The sequence below is a fragment of the Ambystoma mexicanum genome, chromosome 12 (assembly GCF_040938575.1).
Source record: "Ambystoma mexicanum isolate Mex_15411 chromosome 12, UKY_AmexF1_1, whole genome shotgun sequence".
NCBI lineage: Eukaryota > Metazoa > Chordata > Amphibia > Caudata > Ambystomatidae > Ambystoma > Ambystoma mexicanum.
The window spans coordinates 875691548-875703603 of NC_090936.1; the positions used below are offsets into that span (position 1 = coordinate 875691548).

The following is a 12056-nucleotide window of genomic DNA, read 5'->3' on the forward strand; positions in this document are numbered from 1 at the left end:
CTAATACAAGTGTTGGCTAAAGGCAGCATAGCCATGCAGTGGAAAGCTACAAAGGGCCCAAGCATCAACAGATGGTGGGAAGACATGAGGCAATGGTCGACAGATGAAACAGGGGTTTGGGAAAAAGAACTGGGGGAGCAAAAGCAAGAACTTGGAGTACACATACTACAGTGGATTACCCTTACAGTAACATTGTTTGATCAGAGTAGTAGCGAAAGCGCAGGCCAGACTATACAAGATGGAACTGTGGAGAACGGATCGCAAAATGGAAACTGAATGTTGCATGACTATACTCGGGCAGAAGAGGGTGGGGGGAGGGAAGGTAATTGGGGGTTCAGTTGATTGTTTGCTAAGAATGTGATTATCTATGACACTGTATTGGTATTGTTACATGTTAAAAAAACAAAGAATTAAAAAAAAACATTTACAAAAAGAAGAATTCTCAAGAAAGATCATGTCATTACAAAGCTCAAAGATGAGCAAGAAAATATAGAAATCCTTCTAGGAGAGCAATCAGAGACACCAGAAAAAGTAGCAGAATATTTTGAAGCTTTCAACACCATAGGCTTGAGTACCCAAGCGTAGAACTAATCTGCAAGCTTTGACAAAGCTTGTGTCTCAATGAGAGTATCCAATAAAGCATTGCTGTACTGAAACAAACCAGTTTCATATGCCCAAAAACATTTATGGGAAGATGCACATGCATAGTAACTACCAAATGCTGCCCAGAGCCCACTTCCATACCGCCCCTAAACAATAGCAGATTTCGCTGACTATAGTGATACCAGTGGAACAAGGCACAGTTATGGAATGTCCCTTGGCCCGATGCAGGCTGCAAAGCCGGTAGTAGCACAGGTTCCCTTGTAGCATGGGTAAGGGTGATTTGCTTGGAGGCTGCTGGTATGCTGCTACACAGCTTTTAAAATATAGAGAGGTAGCAGGCTATATGGAGCCTGATCAGCAACCAGTCATCAACCCAACATGGCCATGCATACCTGTAGGAACGAGATGTACATAGGGGAGGCTCGTCCCCATCTTAACCAGCCTAAAAGCTAGCTTCCAGCAGCAGCCCCAGTGGTAAGCAGCAGTAATGTTAATGAGCAAATGACACATTGCAAGAAAGAAAACAGCACAGAAGCAGGTGCAATCTCATAACACAAGTGTTCAGATGTGCGTTAATAACACTGTGACTGCTTGAAACCTTTTAGTTTGCAAGCTCTAGGCATGTGATCTGCCCGGGAGAGTCCAAGTGGTAACCGGGACCAGAGATAAGCAAGCACCCTTTGATGCACAATGCAATGCCCTGACAGCCAGACATAAGAACACAGTAACTGCATACTCATTAAATTAAATTTCCCAATAATCTCTTACTAGTTGAAAGGAATTCACTGTCAAAGCTGAATTACTTTATCAATAGTTAATGCATCTTACCTGATTGCATGTGTTAGTAACATGAGTGTCTGCAGATATATTCATTTCATTATTGATATCCAAAGATCTGTAAAACAGAATGAAACGTTGTATGAATAATAGTTACTTATACACTTGCAACCTGTTCTTATAATGTTCACTCTACATAATGTATTCATTATTTAGTCTTACAATGCATTAACTCACAGGGGTGCCACCTTAAATTGGCTGCGCAAAATAAAAGAGCAAATCAGGCACAATAAGAGTATGACATGTATGTAGGGAATAGGAAGCATGGGAAGAGGTTTCACACCCCAGTAGTCTGTTTAGTTACAGTTGGCTGACAGTTGGGTTACATAGTGTGGGTGACTATTTTGCTAAGGCACGGTGAGAGTTACAGCAGTTCAGGTGTTTGTAGGTTATTCATATTACAACAAACATTAAACAAGTAGACATAGGAACAGGTCAGGGAACCTTTTAGAAGACTAAAGCAGGCACATTCAAGGTTATTTGGTAATGGCTAATTGTGGGGCAGAAGTGCTAGTCACAAGATATAAGTGCAGTAGAGTCAATTATAGGAGTCCGAGGGTAGGGGACTGGAAGGTTATTTGGTTAATATAGAGGGCTTAACTGATTTAGACCTTCTATTCATGGGGTCAGATGTACATATTCCTTTTGAACATCTTGGCTATATTCTGTTTTCACGGTTGTGGGGGGGTTATTCCATAATTTCAGGCCCAATACTGTGAAGGATCTCCCTTCATGTTCCAGTCATTTGGACCTGGGTGGTGTTAGGTTGTTACAAGTTACAACTGTGATGGCTCTTTGTGGGCTTCTGGGTACATATTTGGTGGGCTGTTTGGCTGGAGGATTCCTTGTTGCCTGGTTGTGGTCCCGGGAGCTTGCGTCGGCAAGAGGAAGGCGTGCAGTGTTGCCGTGCCGAAACGCAGACTACTTCTGTTTCCATTTATCAAAGCATCTTTGGGTGACTGGTGACTCCGCCACCTCTGGGCCATCTACATAATCCATTGAGTTCGCGCGGGCACTCGGAAGTGGCCCGCAAGTGGCCTGTTTGGCTGGGGGATTCCTTGCTGCCTGGTTGTGGTCTTGAGAGCTTGCGTCGGCAAGAGGAAGGCGTGCAGTGTTGCCGCTCTGAAACACGGACTATTTCTGTTTCCATTTATCAAAGGTGATTGCTCATTGGACTTGTGGTGCTGTTTATGCAGGGCCTTGTGCTGAGATATATAACTATTTCCAGATCCAGATCAGGTGTGTTTTTGAATTTTCCAGCGTCTTTGGGTGACTGGTGACTCCGCCCCCTCTTGGCCATCTACATAATCCATTGGGTTCGTGCACCCGGAAGTGGCCCGCAAGTGGGCTGTTGGGCTGTTCGGCAGTGCGCATAGCGTTCAGCTTGAACAGGGTTTGCTCTTCCGGTGTCATTTTGAATTTGTAGGTGGCTTCATACTACATTCACTGCTTGTGATTCAAACTGTGGGTTACTGTTTACATCTGTATTTAAGTTTTTTTTAACTTTTTTTTACTACAAACTTGGGACGTCATCCTGTATTGCGTATTCTAGACTTAATGACAGCTTCTTGATTTTCTAATTGTTAAGTAATTTTTTGCCCATGCCACTAATGGTTCTGTTAGAGGTCCTTCATTCCTTGGCTATTGTTACTGTCCTTTGCATTCAACCTTAGGTTTTGGGGGATGTCAGGCTGATTTAAAGTGGGGAGTGACGATTGCTTTAGAAAGGGTGAGAGCGAGGTTGCGGATCGACTCAGTTGTACTTTCATCAGCCGGCTATTGCTATTTCTCCAAAAGTGGACTACTGTGGGACTGTCTATGTCCCCTGCAAAACCCAAAGACGGTGCGGCATAAACAAAAAACGGTGAGGTACACTTACACTCATCCAGGGCCAGTAACGAGAAAAGAAAGCATGTCGGGGTCTAGATGTTACAACATACTTTCTGCTCCACTTATTTTCACCCCGGTCAAAGGCACCATAAAAATGGCAATCGCACTGCCTCTACCTCTGTCTCCCCCGTCCCCTACAGACACAGCCATATTAGCAGCCTCGAACGTCGAATGCTCCGCTTTATTAATTGACTCGGAATCTCTGAGCATCCGACCCGTGGAGCCTGTAGGCGTTCCTACAAAAAAGAATGACAGTGCAGTGCCACTGGGACTGCTTATATTCCAGTTACTTTTTTGGGCCCAATGAGCTCATTGGACAGCTCTTTGATGTTCCTCTCCCAATACCCACAAAGTCAGGAAAGCTTGTGGAAAGTAGTAACTCTGGGGATTGATTTGGAGGCCAATATTTTGGGGAGCATTCTTTGCGAGTTAAAAGTCCATACATTATTTCTAAATAAATTACTAGAAGGGGCTGGATTAGAAAGACAAGGGGCTAAGCAGGATACATTGAAGATACACCACAATATAGGTTTACAAACAGATGGCCACTTCCTGCCTAGTGATCTCTTATCGAAACTTCCTGCTGATCGATTGACAGACTCAGACTTAAAGTCAAAGGGCAATGAACCTTCCCCGTCTGACTGTGCTCGGAAAAAAGGTAACACCTTAGTGTGCTAATCTCCTTTAAAAACAACAGTCAGAGAGGCAAAGGTTAAAAGTAAAAAAGGTAGAAGAACATGCATTAAAGGCCAGAAAAAGATGGCTAGGAACACTTGGTGAAATCTGATTAAAGCTGACTTGATCTGTTTAGATAAACCATCTTACCTTGACGTTTCAGGGGAGGGCGATGGTATCTGTAACAGAGAAAGCCGTGTTCTGGCTCAGGACACAATAACAGACAATATGAAAAAGAAGAAAACCCCCCAAAAAAAGACTAATTGGAAATGAAAAAGGGTCAAACGTTTGGTAAGGATCTTGGGCAAGAGAAAGGTATTCTCCTAAAATATTTTCCAAAGTTAGTCGATGTGGACAAACTGGCCTCTGCAGTTGTAGGTCAGGGGAAGCCCCATATGTGTGCCAAAGACAACATTTATGTTGAAAGTGACAAAAACCAAGACAAAGTAATCGTGGGTAACCAAAATAAATGACAGAACCCAGGGAGGCTTGTCCCTCTGCAATAGTCACACCCATGAAATGTGTGGATCTAGCTGCACTACCAAGCAGGGCTAAGGTATATTTGGCATCCAAACAGAGCTGTAGCCCAACGACCCCTGGACATAATTTTTGGACGCAACCAGTTCAGGGCCCTCAGAGCGCGCAGCGGATAATTGACCCTCTTATGGAAAAGATAGTCAGGAGGGTGGTAAAGGAATTAATGGTGGACTGCACAGATGAATATAAAACTACCTGGTCTTCCCTTAGCTCTAGAGTCAACTGAACAGGAGCCCGCGATAATAGGTTGCTTCGCATGGTGTAGAGTTATTGGACTTACCAGATATGGTTGAAATCAAGGGTCCACAAAGTAGCCAAAACGATCGAAGTGGGTTGCCAGGTTGACATTTTAGCCAAAAGCAAAGCAGTATGAAGGAGGTTCACCATATTGATAGCCAAAACTGTAGCCACACAAACAAAGGTTTGGATGGCGAATACCAGGCATAGGCAACAAGATCACATATGGAGTCAGCCTGTTGCTCATCCCCACACAACAAAAGGCAGTATCACAGCTGACTGGAGGCCAGTTCAGACGAAAACAGTAAACAACAGTGATCTAAGGGACATTCCCTGGAGGCAACCTGGCCACCCTGATCACACAAGCGTCTTCATTTACTATCTGTTTGAGTATGGGGGACCCGACTCTTTGAATAGGTGGAGACTATTAGCACTCTTAGGCGAAATTCCAGCATTGGGAACTATATCCTCAGCTGATATTAAGTTGGTGGATTTCATCAATCCGGAGATAATGGATTGTGTATGGGTAATTTTTAACACAAGAGCTGTGTATGAAGCGTTTTTAGGGCAAGCTGAGCTGTTTAACAAGATGGGGTATGATTTTCTGTCATTCTCGAGTGGTTTTTCAAAAATTGACAGCGTTGACAGCACTGCTATGCCAAGAGAAGCTATCGCTATGGGGGGTCCACCCATGCACTCTGCCTTCCCCCAAGTCCCTGAGGAAGATATATCGAATTAGCGTTGGCTGGCCTTGTCCCTCAGCGACACTATCCACCAGTTGAAGGAGTTAAAATCAAACCTTTAATAGTGGGGAAATCTCGATCCTCTCATGGAACACAAGATGTTTTGGTTATTTATCCAATTCATTTGAGTTATGCAACAGATTAGTCTCATTCTCGCTTATGTGTTTCCAGGAAACATGGATGGTGTGTCCCTATCTTTTGGATGGGTTTGAGTGCTTTTGTCAACTAGATACTAAAAGGTATATGTGGTCGTCCTTCAGGTGGATTGTTAATTGCTGTTCGATTAAACAGCAACCTTAAAGTTGTGAAATGTTCTTACATAGTGCAGGGTTTTATGTCTATTTGGATTGAAAATGATTGCTCTTTTGGTATAGTGCATTTATTATTGGTTAACATTTATTGGTCCCCCAAACAAAATCTGATCAAGCACTTACATCTTTTGAAAAAATATGTGTCTGATTAAATGATCGACTGTGATGGCTTACAGATTGTGGTGGTGGGGGACTTAAACACTCATATTGAACATGTCTCAAATTCTCTTGTATCAGTGGAGAGACCCTGTCTTGAAGGGAGAACCAACAGAAAATCTGAACAGTCCCAAAAATAGGATGTTTTCTTTCATAATTGGGGTCTTTTTTCTGCTAGAGAGAGTGATGGCTCACAAAGCCATCTTCTGACCTTGCCGGATAGTCGGAACGCCTCAGTAATAGACTACATTTTTATTACCCAATATTTACTGGAGATGACACCCACCTTCCAAATTCTACACTCTGACTTCAGTGACCATAGTATGCTAACAATATCTCGGGACTTGGAATTGAAAAAGGAGCAATTTAAGTGGCAAGCAATGAATCTACAGGTCAATCCAACTAAGACAAGGTTGAAGTGGCACCAGGATAATATCTTGAAAGTGAATAAACTTTTTGAGTGCAATTATGCTCGGTCCACAATAGAGGAGAAGTGTGGTCTATATACACATAGATCATTTGGTGCTTATGTGGATGGAGTGATTGGTTCTCTGCCAAGTAAAACTGTGAACAAGTCTGTTCCTGGAGGCAAGCATAGACTTCAATACAACATCCAAGTTAGAGGGATGAAAAATGTATATAACAGGGAGACTAGACGCGTGGCTAGGACGGCCATGTAAAGATACGTGCTCCGGAGGAGCTCCTTCGATCCTGTATTGATCCTGGGGAAAAAGTGCACGCACAGATGCCTGCCAGCGCCGTGAATTAACATCTGTGACTATGAAGGTGGGGGCTGTACTCACTGAACTTTTGGTGCACATGGGATGCACGGACACAAAGTTATACCCACTTGTATAACTGCAGGCCCGACTCGAAAAATGGAAACAAAATGGCCGCGGGAACAAAGGGATCATCGAGGGTCAGGGGCGCGCTGCAGCGATAGCTGATGGAAGGATCAGACGGTACCAGCAATGGATTTCAGGATCCTGTTTTAAGCAATAGACCCGAAGGGGCCATGGTGTGGAGAAGCGGAGAAAAGAAGGCGGACTGCCCGGGCCGCGCTTATGTTTTGCGAGCCGAGAGACAAGATCGAGACAGCAAGACGCCCAAAGAGGAGTGCGCCCGAAGCCCGAATGTGCATAGATGGTAACTGATGAGACCCGCCGAGCAAACTCGCGGCTGATGCTGGGCCCGCAGTGAAGCCAGACTGAACTTGGAAGGTGTCCATGGAGTAAGGCAGAGACCGGGGTCACGACACCAAGAGTGTGCAAGTACGTGGGTGGACACAGCCCACTCTAAGGGTGAGGCGAGCGACCAAGACACACAGGGGCATAGCCGCTACGGCCCTATACTGCCTAGAGGGGGCCTGGTGCCACGCAGACCTTTGTGCACAGGGAGGTGCAGCTGGCTTACTCAGGATGTCTAATAAAGTTGTCAGACCCAGGACCAAACAGCCCACGATAGAGGCCTACACCAAGACGCCTCCAGGTGCAGAGGGAGGCAAAAGCAAGGAGACCCCCACGACAGAGGCAGAGGCACTGGGCACGATCCAGGAGGTGCTAGCAGCAATTGCAGACTTGAAAGTGGCCTGGGAGACTAAACTGGGCCAGGCAATGAACAAACTGAAGGTGGGCCTGGACCTCAAGATTGGTGCGGTCCATGAGGAAGTGAACCTGCTGAGACTGGACGTGCGGACGATTGCGGAGCGCACCGGGAACTTGGAGAAGGAGATGGCTCCGAATACTGCGGCGTGCGCCGCACATGGATCGGAGCTACATGCCCTCGTCCAGCGGGTGGGCAACCTGGGAGGACAGAGCGGAGGAGGCGGAAGGGCGGGCCAGACGAAACAACATACGAATTGTCGGCTTGCCGGAAGGAATGGAGGGGCCCAACCCAACAGAATATGTGGAAACCATGCTCCTGCAGGAGATAACTGGCGGGGCGCTGACCCAGGGGTTCGTGGTTGAAAGGGCGCACAGGGCCTTGATAAGAAGACCTCCCCCAGTAACCCCCCAGCAACCGCTGATCGCAAAAATTCTGAACTATCGAGACCGGGAGAAGATACTCAAATTTTTTCGGAAGGGATGAACGATCGAAAGGGGGTCGGCAAAAATCATGGCATATCCGGACTATACCGTTCACATACAGCGTAGCAGGATGAACTTTGGGTCGGTGAAAAGAAGATTAAAAGAAGCAGGACACTGTCATATGTTGCTTTACCCAGCCAATTTGAAAGTGTTCTACAAGAACAAATCCCTGTTCTTTGAGATGCCGAAGGATGCGATGGAATGGCTGGATATGCAGGGCCGTCGTCAAGTTCCGGATATCCAGATGGGGGCTGCAGATGATAAGTAGCACGCAGCTGTGTCCTCCTCAGGGACATGGCTAGGACATTGGAACTTGAATATAGAGTTAAATTAAGCTTGTGGAGAGTGCGCGGCAAGATAAGCTGGCGGGATCCGCTGGGCGCAACAATCCTAAATAGATAAGTGGGAGCACCTAGGAGGCATCCCTTGAACCCATTAGTAGTACACCTAGTTAGGTCACTGTTAGATCGGTGACGCCCTGCGGGGTCCTAGTCCTCTGACGCTAGATAGGACCAGATGCGGGTGGGCCTGAGATCCAGCGATGGAGCTGGGCATTTGTTGGGGAAGGGTAGGGTGGGGGGAGGGGTTGGGTTGTGTGCAGTGGAGTGGAGTTGGGGTACAGGGTGGGGGGGATTGTTGAGGCTGGGAAGGGTAAGAGTCGGTAAACGGGCTATCACGGGAAGTATCGGAGGGAGGAGTGGATTGGGAGCACACTGATTAGATGGCATCGGGTAATCTTAGAGTGGTGACCTGGAATGGGTGGGGCCTAAACAGTTACTTAAAACGTAACAAAGTGATGCTGTATCTAAAAAGGATGTGTATTGATATAGCCTTGCTACAAGAGACCCACCTCACGAAGGAGAAGCTTGAGGTGGTCAGGAGAAAATGGAGGGGTAGTGTCATGGGGACCACGTATTCGACATATACAAGAGGGGTGGTCACATGGGTGGCACCGCACGTGCCGATCCAGGTGCTCAGCTCGACAATAGACCCAGAGGGCAGAATGGTGGTGGTAACGGGACTCCTGGAGAACAGAGAGGTGCACATCATCAATTTGTACGCCCCTAATGTCAGGGAGAATTCTCTGTAAGGCTAATTTCCCAAACCTAGTTAGTCCCCCAGCAGCTTTTCTGGATTTTTGGGGTTTATTTTTTTCTCTCCTGCTAAGAGTGAGATTCTTTTGATCCCACTCTTAGACATGATTTGAGGTGTTCCTTTAACTTTCCAGGTGTTTTATGGGATATGGGGTCTTTTACTCCATAGGGTCTCATGTGTTTTTTGATGTGGGTTAACCAGCACCCTCCGTGCCGTAACCCAGGGGTGTCGTAGTGACCCCCCAACATAGACTCCATACCCTGGGACTGACTACTGTCCCCCAGGGCATGTAAAGTCACCATTGGCTTTACTAGTCCCAAATTATGAACAGAAACCAGTACAAACCATCATATTGTGGACGTACTGGTCGGGGCAATTCGATTGCCCCGGGGTCTGTTGTTCGAGGGGACACATCTCCGTCCCGCCTGATCGAGTTTTGGCTGGTGGCAGTGGATACTACTTTTTATATTCGACCGCGAATATATCTCTATGGGATTTACCCATTGTTCGAGGCTACCAACTTTAATTATTTAATTCTTATAGCCTCGAACATACTGCCGGTTTATTTAATTAATATTAATTCGCCGGTTGGTATTTTTTGCCAGAAATCGATTCTAAAATGGCATTTGTGTTCTCTTCTGTGACTCCAACCCAAGTCGAGCCCTTTGTTCCACTTTTTGGCGGGCTTCTCCACAGAAGCCTCCAAAAGTGGTGCCACTCTGTCTGGGTACCACAGGGGGTGTGGGAGGGGGTTTAGGCACCCTGGACTGAGTTACCTTGGTAACTCAAGTCGCACTCTTGTGTGATTGGCCCAAGTGGTGAGCCGGCCGGCTCACCACTTAGTATGTTTGATTGACAGCTAGGTTGAGTGAATGGGGGTGTGCTGCATAAAAGCAGGGCTTTGGGGACTGGAACTTCAGAAGTCGCCACAGGACCTAAGAATCCGAGGAGGGAGAAGCTGAGCCGGCCTGCAACAACGACACCACCGGTGGAGCCCTGCTGAACCGTCTCACCACTTTTCCCAACGACAGAGGAGATCTCCAGCCCGCAGAGTCTTCTTCCTTCGACTGGTGGGGATAACCAGTCTACTTTCTTTTCGCCTTCCTGGAGCATCTCGTGGCCGCCTTGCCTGTGCCAAGCACCCTGGCAACCGGGATACCACGTTTTCACCACTACCTCAAACCGAACGGGTAGTACCTTTGTACCGGAGAACTCCGCGGCTGGTTTCTTCCCTGGCAGTGCAACGACCTTCATCCTTCCTCCACGACGAGATCTCCTCTTCCTCTAGACGATGCTGCGTCTTGCACCCGCTGCCAGGAACAACTGCCCCCGCTGGAGGATCCTCTCCATTTAAGGTACCATGTTCTGCCTGGCTTCCCTTGCAACCGTTTGAACGGGGTGTATTAAATCCTCATCTCTCAAACCTGGGACACCTTAGCTAACTTTTCTGCACTGAACTAAACCTTTTGAACTACCTCCACAAACTTCGAAGACTCTGTGTAACTGTCTGATCTTGGGCATCTTCCGCCCGGCTCCCTCGAAAGTGGGCCTGGCGCCTAAACATCCTTGCTCACCAGTAGACTGTGCCTTCCTAAACTTGCTGTGGTTCTTTAAAAAGTGTTTAGTGTGTATGCTTCCATAATTCTGCTTTTCCCTCCCTTTTTATTTAACTTGTTGGAGTGCCATTGAACGTTAAGCGCTCACCTCTGCCTGGAAATAAGTGGTGTTAACTAAGACTTGTCCAACAAGTAATCAGGGATGTACATATGATAATAGTGATTGTGTTTTGAACTTATCTTACCAAATTAGTGCTAGTGTGTTTTATAAGTGTGTGTTAAATAAATAAGTATATACTTTTACACCCAAGCCCTGGTCAGTGTTTGCTTGTGCTACTGTATTTCTGTACCTATCTTGTATGCTCTGTATACTGCCTAACTCTTCTTGAGGGAAGTCTGACTGCTCAGCCACAGCTACCAAGTGAATCTGTGTGGTACAGACTGCTACCAAGTGGGTTTACCTTCAAACACCTGTAGTCTTAAATCTTTTGCAGTGGTCCCTAAGGGAACTGCACAGGTTTCTGCCTAACACCTAACCATGATACAGTGGCTTACTTTAGGTCCCTATACAGTAAGATTAGCCCCTTGGTGGGTGGCGCGATAGTTTGGGGAGGGGGCTTTAATTGTACCCTGAATCCTAGAATAGACAGGTCAGATGACAAATCAGGGAAGCCAGCACCAGCGGCTAAAGCGCTGGGGACAATGTTGGAAGACCTAGGCCTAGTGTATGTTTGGGGGAAGCTGCATCCATTGGATAGACAATACTCGCACTACGCAGCACCACATGACTTGCACACGAGGCTAGACTATGTGCTTGCAGCTTCCGAAATATTGGGAGAAATGATGGGAGCGGAATATAAGGCTCGGGTATTATCCGATCACTCGCCTTTGGTCATAGAGTGGCGATATCAACTCAACCCCCCAGGGCGCGCATCCCGACATGGAGACTCAGAACTGAGGCGTTACAAGATGCAGGGTTTTGAGAGGACCAGAGGGAGGCCATCGAGGAATATTTTGAAGCTAACACGGGCAGTGTATGCTCTGTGGGTACAGTATGGGAGGCGTTTAAGGTGGTGGTGCGGGGGATCACTATATCGAAATCTAAAGGGCTCCAAGGGGGCTTTGAACGGGAACTTCAGGAATCAGAAAGAGAGCTGGAGGTTCTAATGCAAAATGAGGAGACAACCCGGGAGAACAGTGCCAAGATAAAAGACTTACAGTTAACCTGCAGTGGACTCTGGGATAGATTATGCAAATTAAACTACAAGAAATACACGACTACATGCAGGGGGGGATAAGCCGGGTAGATTGCTGGCCTGGCTGTATAAG

At 46.7% G+C, this 12056-nt stretch overlaps 1 protein-coding gene across 2 annotated transcripts in view; it reads right to left on the reverse strand.

Annotated features, from left to right (window-relative positions):
• The window catches only part of SCYL2 (SCY1 like pseudokinase 2), a 1629773-nt gene that overhangs the window by 109557 nt on the left and 1508160 nt on the right, over positions 1-12056 (reverse strand). For both annotated transcript variants that reach the window (XM_069629360.1, XM_069629361.1), the window contains exon 15: positions 1432-1498. In XM_069629360.1, coding sequence (XP_069485461.1) covers positions 1432-1498 — 67 coding nt within the window. The remainder of the gene's footprint in view (positions 1-1431; positions 1499-12056) is intronic.